This window comes from Simochromis diagramma, unplaced genomic scaffold (genome assembly GCF_900408965.1).
Source record: "Simochromis diagramma unplaced genomic scaffold, fSimDia1.1 OVJJ01000618.1, whole genome shotgun sequence".
NCBI classification, from domain to species: Eukaryota; Metazoa; Chordata; class Actinopteri; order Cichliformes; family Cichlidae; genus Simochromis; species Simochromis diagramma.
Window position 1 is genome coordinate 3594795 of NW_024387423.1, and position 20534 is coordinate 3615328.

The window sequence follows — 20534 nt, forward strand, 5'->3', positions numbered from 1 at the left end:
CAGTTTTAATCCACTATGGTTTATGCAGCTTTAAGAAGTTGGGACGCGTTGTGAGAAGAAAAAGAGAAAAGAAAGAAGAGGAATGCAATGATCATTTAAACCCATGGTTAATTGTATGCATGCTATATGTGCTTATTTTCAAATGGATGCTATTAATGTGTTTCAAAATATTGGAGTCAGAGGCATCAAAAGACTGGAAAGGATGTGTACGCGGGGAAAATGGTGCATTTCAGAAGTCACTGACAGAAAAAGAAAATGATGCTTTACAAGTGAAGATGGGGATTCATTACTGTTTTGAATAATGTGGCATATTGCTTCACAAAATGAAGAATAATGCCTTGTAAAAGTAAACATTAGAATTCAGAGATTGGAGTATTATCTACTGCAGTAGTTATTACAATATATTAATACGTCTGAAATCTGGAGAACTGGAGAAAAATCTGTCATGTAAAGAAACAATCATCTAAACAAGAAAGACCACCATGATCCAAACTTATTAAAGACTTTTTAGAGATGGAAGGCTGTTCTGTGGTCCGACCAGTCCACATTTGATTTGAAATGAGTCAAAGGCTACTGGTGCACCTCTGTCAAGGTTAGCTTTCACATCACCAATGATGCTGCACACTGTATACAAGCCTATATATGCCCTGAAACATACACAATGGTCTCAATGATTTCAGGAACAAAATGCAGTTTTCCACTTTCAAAATGTCATATTTTAGCTTGTTTTGCTTTGTGGAAACAACAAAAACAATAAAAAGTATTTTCTATTTAACCTCGAGGATTAATAAAAATCAAAGATACAGGCATGGTTAAAATAAAGCATGGCCTTTTTCAAATCTAAGGTTTAATGTGTCAGGACATAAAAAAATGATCTTTTCCTTAGCAGGTCTTAAAATTGTGTAAATACAACTTTAGGTGAACTACAAAACTATTTATTTAACAAAAATTAGGTCAAAGATTATAGGTGTGCAAAACTAAGTACACCTGATTAACCAGTGTGAGCACCTCTATAAAAGCAGAGGTTTTGGTTTGGAGCATTCAGGTGTGTGTTTACACAATGCCAAAGAGGAAAGACGCCAGCAATGATCGCAGAGAAGCAATTATTGCTCCCGATCAATGTGGGAAAGGTTATGAGTTGATTTCCATCATTGTGTGGAAGACCTTCTGACAGTTGCCCTGCAAATTCACCATAATCTCAGGTTTAGCATTGCTCCCAAACTGTAAAAATACCCAAGAGCTTCATCTTAGACTCTATAAGCCTCAGTCAGCATGGTAGATGTTGAATGGCTGCCAGGCAAAAGCCTGTTCTCTCTAAAAGGAACATGCCAACAGGGCTTAGGTTTGCAAAGTTGCATCTGAACAAACCACAAAGCTTCCGGAGCAATGTCCTTCGGACAGATAAGACCAAAATGGAGATATTTGGTCCTAATACACAATGCCACATTTGTGAAACACCACCTACCAGCTAAAGGTTGGCCAAAACTGGGTTATGCAACAGGACATTGATCTCAAGCACAGCAGCAAATCTCCAAATGCTGCGGCAGAACCTGAACCTGAAGGGAGCTGTGCATAAATAATTACTCAACCAGTGAACTGAACCAATGTTATAAAGAAGTGTGTGACAAATTCTTCTACAATGATGTGAGGGATGATAAAGTCATACAGAAAATGATTAATTCAAGTTATTGCTGCTAAAAGTGGCTCTACGAGCTATTGAATCATTGGATGTACTTAGTCTGTCACACACTCTTCCTGCTTTTTGCCTTAGTTTTTGCTAAATAAATAATGACATATACAAGAATGTCATATTTCTGTTTATCTGAGGTTGCAGTCATCTGATTTAAAGAGCTGATAAGGACCAGATTTGTCATTTTGTCCTGATACATAAAACCTGACAGACTGTATACTTTCTTTTTACAGTGACTGTTCCTGCTTTTTTTGGTAAATACCTGTATTATTTAACTCTTTCTGAATGGTGCTGATTATATGTATGAAAAGGGGTCATGGCCTTAAATTTACAGCTGTGGATCAGCCACAGCTTGAGTACGATATAAAGTCAGTTTTAGTTAAAACAGATGGGATGATGATGATAATGGTGGCTGAAGACTTACCATGGTGCAGTGGCTGTATAGTAAGTGTTTGTGTCACACTGTGATAAGCCCGTATCACAGAAAACAGTGCACACTCGGTAAGCTCACCCCTAGGGTGAACTTTTAGAAGTGTTTTGGACATCACTGACTTGGAGAAGACTTGATCTGCTGCCATTTCCATATCAGTGTATGAGATCCCATGTGAGATCCAAGGAGTAGCTGGAGGATGTTAAAAAATCATTTAGTTTTCTCTGCTTTCCCAATTGAGCCCGATACAGCAAGAAGGCAACAAAATTGCATTTTAGTTTGGGCTTGAGTTACTTTTGAGTGAGTGACATATATTTGCTTACATCTTGAGTCTTTAGTGTGAATACAACAGTGTATGTGTTATTCAAAAAGCTGTTTCTGTTAGTCCAGACACTTGAAATATGCAGTTTGATTTTGTTTGTTTCTCATTGAATTTCTTTTTTTAGGGAATGCATGTTTGCAATACTTAGTCATGTGCTCAATTCACATTTGCACTGAATGGGAAAATTATCTATCCTCCCAACCTCACTACCACCACTTTCCTCCCACAGACTCTGGAAAGACACTGACGTTCTTTAACCATGACTACAAAGGAGACTTCCAGACTGCTACCTTTGAAGAGGCAGCAATCAAAAAAATTTTCCATGGCAGCTTCCACAAGGTTAGTGTTTTTTGCAACTCTACGCTGAAAATAACTTTACGTAGCTGGATTCAAAATGTAGGCGTCAAAACAGACAAAGTATTTTTGCATTGTGGCTAACATGCTGATGTCAAGTGTTTGCGCGTGCGTGGTGTGAGAGCCTGCGGTGACACCATCACGACGGCCAACAAGATTTCAAGCAGGTTTGATTTTCTTACGACCAAACGATTGATGATCGGGAGCTGGTCGTGAGGTGTTAATCGCTTCTCGTTACCCCATGTATACTACACGATGCACGACACACGATGAAGGCGAAACTCGGGCCGATCACCAAAACAGTCGCACGACTGAAGAATCGGCTCAAAATGGGCCAAAAATCAGACAGTGTATGCCCAGCATTAGGGCCTTGAAGGTTCTAATCTAGATAACATATTATAGCCTAACGATGAGATATAATAACCAACACTTAGCACTGTATCATTCTAATTTCACCACAATTACATAACTAATTTATCACCTCAAAAATTCAATACAGTGGTCCCACGTTTATCGCGGTAGTTACATTCTAAAAATAACCCGCTGAAATCTGCGAAATAGCCAACTTTATTTTTTACAATTATTATAGATGTTTTAAGGCTGTAAAACCCCTCACTACACACTTTATACACTTTTCTCAGACAGGCATGAACATTCTCACACTTTTCTATCTTGTTTAAACACTCTCAAAGTTCTAACCTTTGTAGAAAAATAAGTCCAGTATTACAGAATGAAAAGGCACCCACGGTTGCCTGTGACGGTGCAAAAGTTTCGTCGACATTGTTGTGTTTGTTGGGGAGAAAACTTGCAGCACTTCAGAGTCACACTGCTAGTGATCGAAGATTTATGTAAATTTGACAAGCTGAATGCATTCTGACTGTACAGGAGATGCGGCACGAGATTGATTGACAATGGTTTACAGCCAATCAGCACGAAGAACACAGTGCGCTGTAAAAAATAAATCGAGCAAAATTGCATTAAAAAATCCGCGAAACAGCGAGGCCATGAAAGGTGAACCAAGGGAGCACTGTATTATGATATGTGATTATAGCATGATGATATTACGTTGCCTGATGATTACATTAAAAAAGACTAAAGTGTAAATCATACAATAGAGCAGCTCGTGACCATTGAAGGTTATCTACAAAAATGTCCTAATTACTATACTTAATCACATTCTCTCAAAGTAGGACTACTTCCTGCTTGATTTATGACCTCAGTAAACCATTTCCTGTTGAGTTTATTTTTCCAAATAAATGACTTTAGGTCTTATTTTAACATTACCCATTTTCTAAATTATGATCCCATTTATAACAAACTTAGCAGTAAGTATCTGCTTCAGGGTGAGCGTGGGTTGCAAAGTGGCTTTCACAGGTATATCATCTGTGTGCATGCTAAAGCAGCTTCAGTATAACAGAAAATGAGTCATCAAACGATGTGGTCGGACTATAAGATTAACTGATCTGCTGGGATTGCAGCTGCTAATGCCATGCTAACGCAATATTTGGCTTAACATATTTGCTGTACCCATACAGTGATAAACTCTGTTCAGAACTTTTAGGTGGTAGTGTTTCACATAAATGTTGAGGTTTGCTGCCTTGAAACTCTGGAGAGCAGATTGGGACAGAGAGAGAAGGAAATGTGGCGGTAAGCTGCCGTAGAGAGCCAAAAACATAAGAAAGCTGTATTGTATTTTTGGTGTTTTTGAAGCTGTGGCTCCTGTTGGGTGGTTTTCCAGAGGCTCCTGGGCTGAAATTTTTCTCTCGATCTGTCAGCACTGCTGCGGAGAGTGTTTAAAAATGTGATGATAGCCCCCTTTCCTATTCCCTATCTCCCTCCCACTCCACTGCTTTTCTTGCACCAATTGTTTTTTTTTTTTAAACCAGTGGAGAGTGCAAAGTGGGAGTAAAACTGCAGATTTTAACAACCTTTAAGTAATTTCTATGGTCTCCTGTGATAAGGTTATTGTGGACTTTTGTCATTATTTTTGATGTGATTTTAAAAAAACAAGAATAATCTTATTTTAAACAGTCTCTTTCTTTAATCAGTGCAACACAAGTGACTTTTTTTAGAGTGTAATCCCTTTAAAAAAGTAGATTTTATGAGTACACCATTAGAACAAGGTCTTTAGTTGTTTATGCAGTCATACCTATTCCCTGGAGAAACCATATTATTTATCCCACCCAAATGATTTTCTTCCAAAGGCATTTCATATTTCCCTCGATGACTGGGATTACGTCTGAGCATTTTTATGTAAATTATGTTGTATCTAATTACTCTGACTGAGTGAAAATAGCAGATTCTGATGGCTTTCCTCCAACAGAAGACAATTTTGTGCTCACTTGAGAGGAAAGAGCATTTTGAGAAAAAAATAAACACAGAAATAAATACTGATGCAAATGCCCCCGCTGAATAAATAATGACATTGATTTAGCCTCAGCAGGCCCAGGAAATGACTAATTCACATTGCAAAACAACATTAGCCGAGATAAACGAAATAATGATAATCAGTCCTTTTGTCTTTACATGCACGTTCTCCTTTGAGTGCCGATCATTTCAGGAGCTCTTTTAATTCAACCAGTCGGATTTAGATTTTGCTTTATTTTCTTTATTTTTTATAAAGACTAGTAGATGTTTGTTTGACAAATGAATAGAACTCCAAGAAAAGTTTCTATAAACATTATTTTGCCTGGAATTTCTGTGGATTTCTGCTGAAAACAAGCCAACAGCAGCCCACTAACTGTCTCTGTCTCAGTTCTCAAATGTCATGGAGTAGCTGTCCATCATTCTCTCTGCCTTTTGTCTTCTCCGTTGTTTCTCGCCTTTCTCCCGGAGAACATGACAATTTTCAGAGAGGGAACAGATGCAGAGGACTGCCTGACCAGAGGAAGTCTCCCTCTCCATTTAGACAGGATGACAAGTGAATAAGAAGAGTGTGTGTCTGTGTGTGCATGTTTGTGGGTCCTTTATAAAGGGATTACCATATGAAGACGCCTCATGTGAAAGCAGGAATACTCAGCGGGATCTGGCACTGGTGGAAGCACACACACAAACATACACTCAGCATGTTTGTGTGTGTGTTCTCTCTCTGTACACAGAGGGAACAAAAACAGGTAAAGGAAGAGAAGAAATGGATATGATGAGGAGTTTTAACTCTTAGACACACAGAGAGAAGAGGTGAAAGTTATCCGCGATACACAACTCATTTTGCTCCAAAACTGTGCGGTCACTATTTCTGTGACCCAAATGATTGAATGCCCCGCATTAAAAAGTTACAAGCAGCACATAAAGCTGTCGTTGTGTGCGCTGTAAAAAATCGACACTAAGGAAATTTCCACCTGTACGTTTGTTACTTTCTACAGCTATCCACCGTATCTCACTAAGTTTAAAGAAGCACTTTTAATTTGTTTATTGATTGTTATTATTATTATTCTAAATCCATATTGATGAATGTTGGTAGGTCCCCGCCTTTGACCAAACACTTTAGAACATAAACTATTTGGTCTAGAAAGTAAAAAGAGTCCCTGTAGGAAGTAAGACGTTTTTATTGTCCAGTGTAAAAAGCAAAGGATTTTCACCTTGGAGAGAGTTTGAACCATAAGTGCATCAGTGTTTAATGAACTGTTGTGTGGAGGACACATTTATGGGCAGAAGTGCAGGATTCTTGAGACAGGAATAAACTTTAAACAAGCTTTAACGCTTCCGGTTCCAGAAAACCAAAAAGAAAGCCTAAAATCTGAATGGTGACAGGGTACCATTCCAAAGACTACAAACATACTCAGAAAAGTCAGGGAAAGCAGAGCAAGGAAACGAACAACAATGTGGAAAATAAAACACAGGACAGGGGGAGACTCAGGAAATGGATACATACAGGTGGGGAACACAGCTGAAACTAATCAAGGACGAAGGGACAAGGAGGGCAAAATCAAATAAAAACAAACAAACACCAGAGGCAAAAATATTATCAACATAAAACAGGAAGAGAAAATTATCTGTGGAGCCCATATACATGCATGGACTCAACATATGGGTAATGACCAGAGATGGGCAGTAACCCTTTACAAGTAACGTCCAACATCCAGGGACCATTCTTGTCTTGTGGGAGAGGTTTAGGGGGCAGTTTTGTTTGTTTAGATTTAGTTTGTTTCTGCTTTCCTAGATTTTTCTATATTTATCTGACAGATAAACCCAATCCAATACTAGTGATGTTAGTCTTGCTATAGAAGACTATAGAAAATACACAAGGTTCATAATGTACATCCATGGTTTCACTTCCTGCTGGTAAATCTTTTGATGCTTGTCATACTGTTCTCTTAAGTTTCCTGTTGCTCTCTGCAGTGACTGTTCAAATAAAGGCATCATTTTAAAAAAAAAAATTTTAAATGTTTATTTTACCAGAGCTAGAGTAAAAATGCTCAAATCTGCTCTAGCTTCTCATTATGTGCACTGATCTTTTTCATAAAGACAGGAATAATAAGACTTGTTTGTTTGTTTTTCAGCAACTCTAATTGTCAAACCAGACCCAGTTACAGGCCAAATAATTGTTTACATCGACAAAACAAGTTGAGCATTTAATACTGTACTATAGGACTGGGCTTCTAGTCAATTCTACTTGTGTCTAGCTTGATAATCAGTGTATGGTCAGCTTACAGCATACAGTATAAGCTAGACAACTTTTTTTTCTCTTGCAACTACATAAAAAACACATGCAAGAGCAACAGTTTCTTCATGTGTAATCAGGCATCCTCCCCTCCCCCTTCTTCAAAAATGAATCTGCTTCTAGGGTGTGAAGATCTCTGTGTTAAAACCACAAAACCAGATACAAATTGAACTTAAGAATCCAACTTTATTCATGTTAAAGTGATAATTCAAATTTAATAAACAAAACACTTTATTTATCAGGCACAGAGAGCACCAGATGAGACATAGACAAAACATCAAAAAATCAACAACACAAAAACGTCAATGCTATCTAAAATGACCAATCGCAAATTTATCCGGATCATAGCCAGGCTGTGTAGAGCTGTAGTCATCAGTGCAGAGGTTAAACAATAAAGGCGCTAAGACATAAGTTAGCCAACACCCTCTATGTCCAGTCTGTAATAAATCAATAATGCATGAAATGAGTCCAGGTGAAAGCTCAGGGCCATGCAGAGATGTTTGAAGTTAAAAAGGGGCACGTAGAACCAGGCTGCATAACAACAACCCACATTCATCAAGAATCGAATATGGAATCGTATCATACTATATCACTGTCATTAGGTGTTGACAATGCAACGCAAACATGTTTTTCTTGATGGGTACAGTGTTGCTGTTGAGGGGTTACTGCTGCTCCTGCTGCTGATAGTGCTGGAGGGCAGGGCTGTGTTGATCTGAGACTGTAGACATTTAAAGTCCATAGGAGAGATGGTCTCTGATTAAACAAGTGTTATGAGACAATAACACATGGAACCATAAAGCAACAAATTTAAAAAAAAAACTGTGGGAAATAAACTTTGCTCTCTTCTCGGCTCTCTTCCTCCTTCCATCTCCTCATCTCATCTATCTCTCCACTCCCTGTCCATCAGAGAACAAGGCACAATTTCCTGTTGCATTAATCTATTATTTAATTTTCCACACTTAACAACACCTAATCCATAATAAAGTAACGATAGAAAAATGTTATAGAACCAAAACAATTGTGTTTATTATTGTTTTTATACTTGAGTATCTCTTCAATGCAACAACTGGTACATGTGTTAATGTTACCTGTGCTCTTTGTAATCCAGCTGCTGAAGGATCCACTGCCTTTATCAGCCTCACACAGCTCATTCTGTCACTGTTTCCTGCTCCTGTCCTTTACAGGGCATGTCTGGACAATGTTATATCATGAGGAATAATCTAAAAAAATCTATACACATAAAACACACACACATGCACATACAGTGACATTTTAGACTTTCTCCAGAATACTGTGTATACTATGGCCACAAGTTTTCATCATGTTGCTGATCCAGAATCCTTCCCTTATTATTTATTCCTAATACTATAAGAATAAAATAATAATAATAAAAAATAAAGGAATAAATATAAAATAATGTATTTGTGAGGATTTTGTTTCACTATCCACTCTGTGCAGGCAGAAAGCTTATTAAATGTTTAAACTGTAGAGATACAATAATTCTGCTGCTGTAAAATCAGTATTTTGTCATATTTGAAATATTAATCTAATATATCTGTTTCTTAATGTAACTTTTTTAAAACAGTGTGTTTTTTAAATATCATAATTATAATCATCTATAATTATGTGGATATGCATATTAGATAGTTTTTAATGAAATATAAGCCCTGTAACTTACTTTAAAACTAAATATGTTCCCTGAAAAGGTGGACAGAGCTACAGATCCATGACACCCTTACCCAGTTAGCTAGCAGCTAATGACACCACTACTTGTGCAGTTAATAAAAGGACAGGTAATGTTTTATCGCGCTGTTGCACACACAGCACGCTCATTTGTTTCAATTCGTCAGTTGCCACAAGACAACTTAACAACGTGTACATAAAAACCTAATACTCCTGTGTGCTATAGACTATAGTGTGAGCTGTACATCCTATTTACTGGTTTCCCAATGAATTTGTGTTTCCCCACAGCTCCGCACCGCCCAGGTGGCAAAAAATCTGGGCGCTCTTTGCGAGCTCGTTCCCAGCTCGTAACCAGCACGCTCTGCCGTCAAGGGCGAGCATTGGTTAATGGTAGTCATGTGTAAGCCAGATCCTTTTATTTAGCAAAATTGTGATTTGTAGTTAAATGTTACTGTTGAGGGGTACAGGCAGGACTCCACAGGCACACACACATAAAAGGGGCAGGTGCCCAAGCCCCCCCCCCCCCGCACGTGCCTGGTGCAGCTGCATAGTTGAATCCCAAAGATAATAATGTCTACATATTTTACTTCATTTTGACATTCATATAGAGCCATTATAATAGTGATAGCTCTGTGTTATGTTTCTGTTTTTCTGATATCAAAGTACTTTTGAGTTCAATTTGTGAGACTCCTTATCAACCAAGTCATAACGTAGCGCTGTCAGTCACACAGTCACAAATGTATTTATTTATTTAACCTGAAAAATAAAGCAAAACAAGTTAAAGTGAAATAAACTATCTGTTGACAGGAGATACAAACAAATGAGGTACTTTATATTACACATGCAGCTGATGTTTAAGACAGCAGAAAATAGCAGCGTGTGTGTGTCTGTGTGTGTGTGAAGGAGAACGAGAGAGAGACACCAACAGAGTAATTTATCTTGTTATGGCAGCAGTATTGGCTGTGAACGGCTCCAGCCAGCCATCTGACCTGCAAGGTACAGCTCGATGCAAAAAACATTGTGCTAGTTATATGTCTTAAATTCCATACTCAGTTATTGTTGCCATGGCTTTTGTTTTACTTTATTTTCTTATTCCGCACTGATAAGTTATAATTCCAAGTCTTTGAGAATCTATCTCTTGTTAGGTGTATGCGTGTGTCTCGAATGGACAAATACAAACACAAAGGACTCTCGTAATGTTGAAGGTAGTTAATTCTGTGTGTGGTCTTTACTGGGTCCTTCTCTATGGGATGCCACAAGGCCAGTGACAATGGGTGGTCTTTGCTGGTATATTAGAGGATGTAGTTGATTTTACCTAACTATGATGTGAGATCAAGTGCAGCCCTTCGAGATGAATCTCTGTGGAAAATCATCACATAATCAACAGGGTGAGAACAAAACTATTAAAACAACTGGTGAGCTTCAGTGCAAAAGTAAGATATAAGCTATGAGAATATGAGCTACGGATGAAAATAAATATGAGCTGCATGTGCTGATTGTTCACAAATAACTGTGCATGTTTAACTTCTAGCCAGTCATGATACTTTCATATGCACGTCGTAGGACAATGGTGTCAAGCATAAGGTTTGGGGTCCTGAATTGGCCTTGCAAATTCACCAATCGGTCCCATAGGATGGCTTTGGAAAATATTAACTGTATTTTTACGTTTTATAGCAATATAAAACATTTTAGAAAGCATTATAAAGATTTCATTTTATGGCTTTAAAATAAATAAAGACCTCCAGCATTGGCCCTTCATATTGCACCAAAGTAATCAACTAAGACATGACAGAAAAGTTCCTGCATGTTCTAATAAAATGATATTTTCTGTCAATTATAATTACAGGACAGTCTGACCATTGAGCTACTTTCTGTAATTTTACACTTTTATTTCTTTAAATTTAAGTCCAAAGAGCTGCACTGACAGATTTCTTTCATTTACCACAGCAGAGATGTATTATTTAAATTGCACTTCTTTTTCTTACATTAAGATATGTCAAATGTGTAGTTAAACATCTTTACACTGACAGAAAATAGAGTTTCACAAGTCCGGTCCATGTCTTAGGGTATAGATACTGGAAGATACTGGCAGCAATTTGGCAACCTGGGACTATGAAATGTTAGTGAATTCAGTGGCTTTAGACACTGATTCATCCATTTGCTTAATTGCTTATCCATTTCAGCGTTGTGGGGGCTCGAGCCTATCCCAGCTGTCATAGGACAAGAGCAGCTAAGTAATTGGTGATGAGTGCATTACACATGGAGAGGGGCTTTATTTTAGTTCAGAGATTGTTTTTTAATGAGTCATCAAACAATGAGGAAAGCAATAAAAGAAATTTAATATCAATCTAAAAACCTTTCAGCTAGTCTGCTGATTTAAGCTTCAGGGGATAGACAGAGGATAGCAGGGGCAAGACTTTTTGTTGCATCCACCATTCATGGGTACAAAAACATATATAATCAAAAAAGATATTAAAAATGCTAAATCAGCACTACAAGATAGCCGATTGTTTCAAGATTGTTATTCCACAAATGTGTTCCCTAACCAAATGCTTTTTAAATGTGCTTGGTCAAAAGTGCTCAGGCTGCAAGCAAACTATAAAAAGAAACTCTTAAATAGTTAAAAACACATTTGTCTGTTTATCATGAGTGCAAAATACAGTGAATGACAAGTAAACAGCGAATATCTGCTTCCTGCAACTGTCAACCCCATTATTCCGATTTCACGGAATCCACTGTTAAGAAGGGAAGAGTGTATCAGTCTTTAGCCTGAAAATCAGTCATTGCTTTAGGAAATCCAGCCACCCAGAAGGTGAGTGACTGACATCTTTTCTGCACACACAAACACACACTGGCCTTCATTCATTCCCTAAACACCAATGTTAACCTGAACTGAAACCACTAAATGCCACAGAATGTCGGCAAAATGTCTGCACCTTAGAGGATTTCATCATCTTTTATATCATAAAAGTGTAGCACTCACACACCCTTCATGCCCAGTGAAGTGTGCAGAACAGAGGCTGAGAACAGAAAGTCGTTCTACAGTAAAGCGGGCGCGTACGCGTCAGCTGATGAATGGTCTCTGACACTTGAATATGAACTTTGTTAAACCTCCACATTAGCTGTAGCTTGTTTGTGTGGCTTTGTGCATGCATTTAGACGTGGACACATGCATTTGTAGTCCCGTGGCTTAAAACTGGCTTAAGTAATGTGAAAGAGCAAAGTAGTTCACGTAATTGTGAATAATGCGGACACTAATAGTCTAGTTTATTCCTGTCCTTCAGCATGATGCTGCCCTCTTTGCTCATTAACTGTGTGACCAGTTGAATTTCACGGTTCATGGCTCTGGCAGTGGTTTCCTCTAAGGAGGCAGTTTTAGCTCACAGGCATCCGACACTCAGCTCAGACAGGGTAATTTAAGTGCATGGATGCTTTTAGACTGGTTTTATTAGAAGATACATACACAAAAGAACTCATTGTGACTGATTAGTAAGTAAAAAGATTGCAGATTGTTGACGCACTCTTCTGGAACATTCACACTCAAGGGAGTCAGATGTTTTCTACTCTGGCTGATCATTACCTGTGACAGTGCTGCACTTAAAATCAGCAGCTCCATTTGACGTCTGTGTAGCTATTTGTGTGTTTGGGCAGCCCTGCAAAATGGTAAACTCTGTGTAGTGCTCCATATAGTGTGGTGTGAGTGATTTCAGACACGCCGCCAAAGCATTTCTAATGAATGCAACCAATTATCTTTTTGCCCATTCAGCTCCATGTAACCATCAGCAAGACGTCTGTGAAGGTGGTACTGGATTGCTCAGTGGTTGGGGAGAAATACATTAATGCAGCTGGTAACATCACCACCGATGGAATGGAGGTCCTCGGAAGGACGGTTCGATCCAGAGGTAGACAAGACAGCTCTGCTCCGGTTAGTATGAATACTTGTTTGGATCAATGTAAAAAGGAAGCATTGACTACAACGTGTATTAACAAATGCAGATGTAGGCTTTGTTTCAAGACAGCAGCCGATAGGATGACTTGAAAAATGAACAGGCAAAGGTAAAGTTCCTTCTTGCTAGAGTTATTTTACAATCTGTTTCAAATTACCAGAAATGACCAGGCACCTGAGTGAGTGTGTGTGTGCGTGTGCATGTGTGTGTGCATAATTATGGCCTGTTAAGTGGCAGCCATAAATATTCACAACCATTTCATTAAGTCACTCAGTAGGAGTTCATTTTATTTATTGCAAGTGGAAATGCACAAAGTGCTTTATATATTCTGTGTTAGCTGTTCTCTACCCATTAAATAGCACAGGCACTCAAAAAAAAAAGAGCTTTTGGCAGACACAGTGAGGGATGAAGGTAAGATAACCTGGGCGTTTGGAAATACTTAGTATTTCCAAACGCCCAGTAGTAAATGTATACTACTGAGCTTTTCCAAAGAAAAGTATTAGCTGATAAATGCTCTTTAATTATATTTTCTCTACCTAACAGATTGTTCTCCACTGCCAGTGAATAAAATGGCTATTTATTTAAAAAATGTCTACTGGCTTGGCAACAGTATTTGCAAAAAGCACGTGAAAATGGAACTTGTTGTACAGAAGAATCAATTTAGTCTAACAATTCTATGTTTTAAGTGGCAACAAATTGAACTGGAAACAATCGTAAACATGTTCGTGTTCATAATTAACTTTGTGTTTAGTTGATTTAAAGGAGTACAAGTGTAACAGAATAAAATCGTACGCTCACTGGGTGCTTCATTAGTTACACCTTGTTAGCAACCGTTTCAACCCCGATTTGTCATCAGAGTTGCCTTAATTCTTTTTGGTACAGATTCAACAAGGCGCTGGAAATATTCCTCACAAATACTGGTCCATGTTTACATGACAGCTTCGCAAAGTGATTTCAGATATGTCAGCTGCACATCCGTGATGTGAATGATGTAGTGACTGTGGAGGCCAGCCGAGTATTACTAGGTAGGCTGTGGTCATGTAAATGATGCCCTGTTTGTACTAAAGGGCCCAAAGTGTGTCAAAAAATATCCCTTAGAAATTGAGACTCATCTGACCAGCTAATGTTTTTCCAATATTCCCATTTTAGTGAACTAGTGATAACTGCAGCCTCAGTTTCCTGTTCTTAGCTGACAAGAGTGACGTGTGGTGCGGTCTTCTGCTGCTGTCCCCCATCTGACATGCAGATTTGACTCGCTTTACCTTCAGAGCTTTACCAATCTAAGCTCTTCCTTAAACTGGTTGTAATGAGGGGTTATTCGAGTTACTGTTGCCTTCCTATCAGCTTAAAGTAGTCCAGCTGTTCTCCTCTAACCTCTGGCATCAACGAGGTACTTTTTACTCAGATACACACTCACTGGATGTTTTTTTCTATTTTGGACCATTCTGTGTAAACCTTAGGGATGGTTATGCTGGAACATACTAAATCATCAGCTTGCAAAATACTCGGACCAGCCTGTCTGGCACCAACAACCATGCCACATTCAAAGTCACTTAAATCACCCTTTTTTCCCATTCAAATGCACCACTTGAACTTCAGCAGGTCATCTTAACCATATCTACATCCCTAAATGCATGGAGTTACTGCCATGCATTTGATTAGATATTTGCTTTAACGAGCACTTGAACAGGTGGACCTAATAAAGGCTCTGGTGAGGGTATAAAGAGACATGTAGCATTTGTCAGTGAGCTCAAATTATGAAATGAAAATGGGTCAAACCCCCAAACGATTCACAGCAAATCCGTATCTTTTGGTCTTAACATTAGTTCCAGCTTTACTGTAAGAACACAGGCTCTTAAATTCCAAGACCCCCTGCGGTGCTGCAATAGAAGCACTACATATATAATTACAAGCTGTGCCACATCAGCAGCAGGGGAGCGCTCCTGTCTTTAGGAATGAAAAACCTCTGAGCCAAGTTTTTACTTACTGTCATACATTTTCCCAATAAATTGAACTGCATATGGTATTATTTATCATCTGATGATATTATGTAAATAAGGGTGTTGGGTATCTTTTAAATTAAATGTAGTTTAACTGGTTTTTGTTTAATGACCTTGAGACTTTTATCAGCTGATCTGAAAACAAATGTGCATCCCATCATTATAATTGACAAAGTAAATCTGATGATTATAGGAATAATGCAACAGTGTAAGGAAATACAGTTTTCTACTATATTCAGCATGAACTCGGTTTCCTAGATGAAACTGCTTTATTTATTTATTTTTAATATTAAGAGAGGGTTTCCGAAAATATAGGTTGTCTCTGATTGTATATGCATTACACTGGAAACAATGTTGACGAAGTTTGAGGTATTGGGAATGTCAACACTGCTTTTCTAATAAAATAAACAGTGTACGGGAGCAGAGCCCCTCTTAAGTTTTGATGCTAAAATTTCGAAATGAATCAGACATAAGCCAGGGACATAATTTATAGCCAGGCCAAGACTAGCGGATCATTGAGAACATCCAGTTTGTTTATTAAAGCAATCAGCTAGACTCCATATATCTGTCTTCCAGCACATTTCAGCTTGTTATTAAAGCTCATAAGCAGCCAAGCTGTCTGTCTTCTTATCAACACAGAAACACGGCATTACAAAAAACCTGGGTAATATTCAGTTTCTAATGCAACTTTTCTTTTAATTCAGCATTTTATTTACCTAATGTACATCGCAACTGCAGTATTAATGCAGAGGTTATGTGTATATCCATATGTACTCATACATGCACATGTGTTTACAGTTCCAGCTCCAGATGTTTGACATTATCTGCAGTACTTCCTGGGCCATCAGAGATAAGTGTTGTGAGCTGCCAGCATTGGTAAGTAACATTTCTCCCTCTACTTAAACCTACTCTATGAGATAATTTGGTACGTACCTGATCTCTCTTCTTCTGTGCATTATTCACAGAATATTAAAACTCCATATAATTAAAGTGATAAGTATGGTTCCAATCAAAGCCAAAATGCTCATTCAAATAATTTAGTTTAATGTGAAAGAAATTCTCTTAATGAGACCAGTTGCGTATTATGCATATACAAAAAGTCACAAAAAGTGTGTGTCTGCCTTTATGGTAGCACCAATCAATTAACGCCCCAGGCATAAAATGTAATCCACTGAGCAAACACTAAGATCCTTATTAATTGCACACCTGTACAATAGGGTTCAAAATGCAATGTCTCAACATACTAACCAATTTCTCTGAGGCCTGAGTGTTATCAACACATCACTGGGTAATAAAATGCATGGCAGTTACTGTCATGAGTGCGGAAATTCGCAACGTCTGAAAAATTAAATAAATTCAAGGCGATGCTAACACAAAAAAGTCAAATCTTACTGTAATGCACACAATGTGTTTCTTTGGCTGCCAACTCCCCCTACATGATCAGGAGTTGAGCAGCCAAACTTGGCAGGTAAGTAGATATTATGATATCACCATGTTGCCTAGTAACTACCTTGAAACAAAGGCCTGTTTTTAGCAGAGCCCTTGAGTAAGTCGGAGTCTGTCGGCAGGGGTTCAGAATTCGGGTCTTCACATGGGTCATGTAGCCTTCAGTGCTAGTGGTTAGCTGGCAATTAAAATGTGTGCTGGGGCTGGGACCCAGCGTTTTGAGCTTATTTTGTATTTTTAAAGACAGGTATGGTTTAGTGAACGTAATGTCCTTATGTAAGCGGGCTCCTCTATACACAAGAAGAATGAAATGAAAATCCCAAGACTACTAAATTCGTGATTTTTTTTTTTACTGATTTTTTTGAGTGTTTGCATTTTCAAATATGCTCCATACTCATTACATACACATTCAAAAGTACAGATTACTCAATGAAAAAGTAGGCATGCAAAAAGTATTGATTACTCCGTCGCATTGAAGCATATTTTTGAAAATAACTTTATTTAAATGCACTTTGTAAGGACATTGTTTGCATTTACAGTTTGTAAATAATTATGCAGTTGTGTAGCAATAATAAAGAAAAGAGTTTATGCTGCATTTAAACTGAAAATACATTGTTTTTGACTTTTTTAAGAGGAAAGATATGTTTTTCTGTTAGAAAAAGATGTAATTTTAGCTGGTTTGTCCAAAGAACTCCAAAGTATGATGAGATTTGTGGAATATGAAAAATATTAGTTTTACTGGGCTGTAAATTTAACACGGATCCAAACACCTAAGACAAACTGGCCAACGATAGCATGTTTTACAAGTGTTATCTGTTTTTTTCCGGCAAAGTCTAAGCCTGTTTATGTGTGTTTTTAGTGCAGCTCAAGCCTGACCTGAATATTGACCAAAGAGACTGCACACACATTCTGTGAACTGTCTTTTCAGAGAGTTGAAGAGCAGTGCCCTCCCATGCCTCATGCCTGTACCTGCTCTCAGGACAGTAAAGGACCTCCAGGACCATCTGGACCACCTGTAAGAAGATATTTATACACATTTACTCTTTAATGTAGTTACTTAAACACTCATACTCTGCCTTTTATGAACAAATCACTCCGATGTGGAAATCCTTTAAAAGTTTCCTCTGCTCTCTGTGCTTTATATCCTTCTTTGTGTTGTTAGAAACTCAATTGAACTCTTTCTTTAGATCAGTTACTCATTCGCTTCATCTAGTCTCTCAAGACTCTCATCAACTAGAAAATTTTACAGAAGTAAAGAAAAAATGTTTGGATGGTCATTAGTGGACACTGCTCGTAATGTCAAAGTCAATCCAACATTTTCAGTGTGAACATACTTCGACTGAATTAATTTTAGTTACGGTCAGTGCTTTTCTCAAGACCAGTCTTAAAGTTATTGTCGATTTTACTCCACATAGGACTTCTATTCAGCAAGATGTTAATTTTGGGACTGAGACCTTAAATTTACCAGGGAAAGGTTAATTGATTTCTGCATAATCATACTTTTGCAATCAAATTTGTTACCTCCTGCTTCACAGTTCAGATACAGAAGCTTAGTCTAACTATAGTTTATGACAAAATCACAAAGACCAGAGCAAAAGACATCTAAATATGTAATATATCACAGTGTGAATAAACTCTAGATGGAACAGGGTGAATATATCCAGCAACACAAAAGGACATGATATCAAAGGGTAGATAAAAGTGCTTTTAGAGTCTACCCTGTGTTTTGTGACATATACACAATAACAAGTCTTTTTTCTTTTCATCAATTAATGCCTGAAGACACTTTTCCATTTCTTAGAGGCATTTTCTCTGGGGTGGCTGAATGTTAGAAAGAGTTGGGGTGTACATGCCGAACAGTTGTATTCCTCTCACGCAATCGCAGATTGTACCAGAATGAGGTCGGGAGATGAGAGCGACTAAATGAGCTCATTTGCAGCCCGAGAGTTTTTGTCTAAATTCTTCTTTTTCTCTCTTCACCACTTTCATTTGCGCTATCGCTCCTTAAGTTCTCTCTCTTTGTCTTTGTCGGCACCTTTGGGTAGCAGAGCAGGAGAGGGGTGTAGATCCACACTGGTATAGTTTGAGAAAGTAATTATTGGGCGACTCCATTTATCACAGCCAAGTAAAATTCCCCCCTTTCTCATTGGTAGGGTTATATCCACAGGTCACAGCCCTCTCCCTCGGGATTTGTTAAACCTCCAGTTCTATAACAGAGGAAAGCTCTATGTTGTATAAAATATTCACATTTTATGGGGAAACTACCAAAGACTTGAAATTTCTCATGTAATATTTAGGATTACATATTGTTCTCTGTGTTTCTTTCATGTTTTCTATATACAGTCTCTGTTGCTTCTTCTGTTTTCCAGAGATTAGTATAGCATAGAAAATACCTTAGCTTCTCACTTTTCATTGTTTTTCTCTGTGTTATTTATTTTACCTCCTCCTCCTGCTTGGGGCTCTTTCTCTCGTTTTATTGTCGTTTTATGCCTCTCTGTAACTGTTTCTGTCGCTCTGTCTGTGTCTGTTACTCTCGCCCACATTGAATGGGCTTCTTAAATCACATTTTAACTGCAGGATATGGGAATAGATGAATGGTGTGATGGCGAAATCATAGCTGCTTTTGTGCTAAAACTGCACACTGTAGTCACTGGGATTTAGAGAAAGGATGAAAAATTATCACAACTCCCCTTGTTAAAAACGATATAACGGTCGGTTCACGTGTATGTGAAAACAGATTTACTCTTCTGTTGTTGCAGTGCTAACACTTTGTTCTCTCAAAAAAAAGGTGGGGGGGGGTTAAGCTCAATCAAATAAAGCTGTAAAATAAACGTGTATCAGGTAGATGGATACCTGATACAGCGTCTAATACTACAGTCACATTGGGGGGAAACAGTAGTTGAAGATTACAGTTCAACTAAAATTAATGCAACTGTGTGAAATGAACTTGCAAGCTAGTTGCATTTGAAATGGTTGCATTAAAGATGGGGAACAGGTCTGCAATCACTGGCACTCAGTTGCTTCTTACTAAAGCAAGCGAGCACCAAACGGGACTTTGGTACAAAGATGGCAATAAGAAGGTGGTAAGATGGCGTTTGTCAGCCATCAGTTTGTGATTAAATGGGATCAAGTAGGCAGTTACATTTAGTCTAAATTGGTGAACATCGTAAATCTGTTTCCATCTACATACACATTCATTTACATTAAACATATTATTAACACTGTAACTATTTACATTCAGAGTCCAGCCACAGCCTCTTACACTTGAAATAGAAGTTCCGAAATTCCTCCTCAAATAGTGACGTAGTTGCTGCAGGATGGTGATTCCACTGCATTTCATTAAAGATGTATGCTGTGCATTCCACCCTGTAAAAAGAACAGTTCCTTAAAAAACTAAAATTACTGTGACATTCATCCTCAACAATGAGTGGATGTAAACTTCTGACCACAACTGTACTGGGGCTATAAACCAGAATACAGGCAGTGGGTAACCAGTCCAGTCGAATCTTCTCTTGCAATTAGACATCTTGCATATCCTGGCAGACTTACTTAGATTGATTTCAAGTGAGTCTGTAGACTGTAAATGGTAAATAGTCTGTATTTGTAAAGCGCTTTACTGGGTCCTAAGGACCCCAAAGCGCTTTACACTATACACAATCATCCACCCATTCACACACTGGTGATGGCAAGCTACAGTGTAGCCACAGCCGCCCTGGGGCGCACTGACAGAGGTGAGGCTGCCAGACACTGACCACCACCAGTAGGCAACGGGTGAAGTGTCTTGCCCAAGGACACAACGACCGAGACTGTCCAAGCCGGGGCTCGAACCGGCAACCTTCCGATTACAAGACGAACGCCCAACTCTTGAGCCACAATCGCCCCTGATTGTATCAGTCTGTGTTTATAAATTAGATGCTAATTATTTGCAAGACTTTGCTAATCTGTCTGAGAGTGACTGTAATAAGTCCAAGTTGGACCACAGTCGTTAGAAACAGGTTGCCT

The 20534-nt window shown here is 38.3% G+C and overlaps 1 protein-coding gene across 1 annotated transcript in view; it reads left to right on the top strand.

Moving 5' to 3' along the window:
- The window catches only part of LOC120722258 (collagen alpha-1(XIV) chain-like), a 154349-nt gene that overhangs the window by 94616 nt on the left and 39199 nt on the right, over positions 1 to 20534 (top strand). The window contains exons 33-36 of the mRNA XM_040013171.1: positions 2672 to 2781; positions 12906 to 13064; positions 15885 to 15962; positions 17461 to 17547. Of these exons, the coding sequence (XP_039869105.1) occupies positions 2672 to 2781; positions 12906 to 13064; positions 15885 to 15962; positions 17461 to 17547 (434 nt within the window). The remainder of the gene's footprint in view (positions 1 to 2671; positions 2782 to 12905; positions 13065 to 15884; positions 15963 to 17460; positions 17548 to 20534) is intronic.